Source organism: Guillardia theta (assembly GCF_000315625.1).
Source record: "Guillardia theta CCMP2712 unplaced genomic scaffold GUITHscaffold_29, whole genome shotgun sequence".
Taxonomy (NCBI): Eukaryota; class Cryptophyceae; order Pyrenomonadales; family Geminigeraceae; genus Guillardia; species Guillardia theta.
The window spans coordinates 493,016-493,526 of NW_005434645.1; the positions used below are offsets into that span (position 1 = coordinate 493,016).

The following is a 511-nucleotide window of genomic DNA, read 5'->3' on the forward strand; positions in this document are numbered from 1 at the left end:
GGGAGGGGGAGAGAAAAGGTGCTGACTTTAGCAAGGAGCTCAACCCGAGTCACCGCAAACACATTGAATACAGCTCCAGCCACAGCGCCAGGTATCATCGAGCCAACTGACAAGGTAAGGTAGGAAGAAAGCGGAGAGAGGGATTGAGTAGTAAGACGGCAAGGATGGAGTTGAGGGAGAAAGAGGGAGAATGGATGGATGGAGGGAGGGAGGGATGAAGGGAGAGAGGGAGCATGGATTGGTAAAGGGAGATAATGATCACGGGGACAAAAAAAAAGAAGGAAGACCAGGGCGCGAGAGAATTTTGAGTGAGAGGAAAGAAGGGAGGGTGGAATGTCAAATGTCCTTCAAGATGGTGTAAAAGAGAAAACTCACGCGCCGTCGGGAGGTTCCTCTCATGAAAACCGAACCATTTAGCAGACAAACCTGCGGAAGTCTTGGTCAGCCTCCAGTGTCATCCTCCCCATACTCCTCCTCCTCCTTCCACCCCACCCATACTCCTCCTGATGAT

The 511-nt window shown here is 51.5% G+C and overlaps 1 protein-coding gene across 1 annotated transcript in view; it reads right to left on the reverse strand.

The window, feature by feature from the left end:
* Positions 1 to 395: 395 nt before the first annotated feature.
* Positions 396 to 511, reverse strand: part of GUITHDRAFT_152307 (hypothetical protein) — a 1,461-nt gene continuing 1,345 nt past the window's right edge. Inside the window, exon 8 of the mRNA XM_005833642.1 lies at positions 396 to 427. Coding sequence (XP_005833699.1) covers positions 414 to 427 — 14 coding nt within the window. The 3' untranslated portion in view covers positions 396 to 413. The remainder of the gene's footprint in view (positions 428 to 511) is intronic.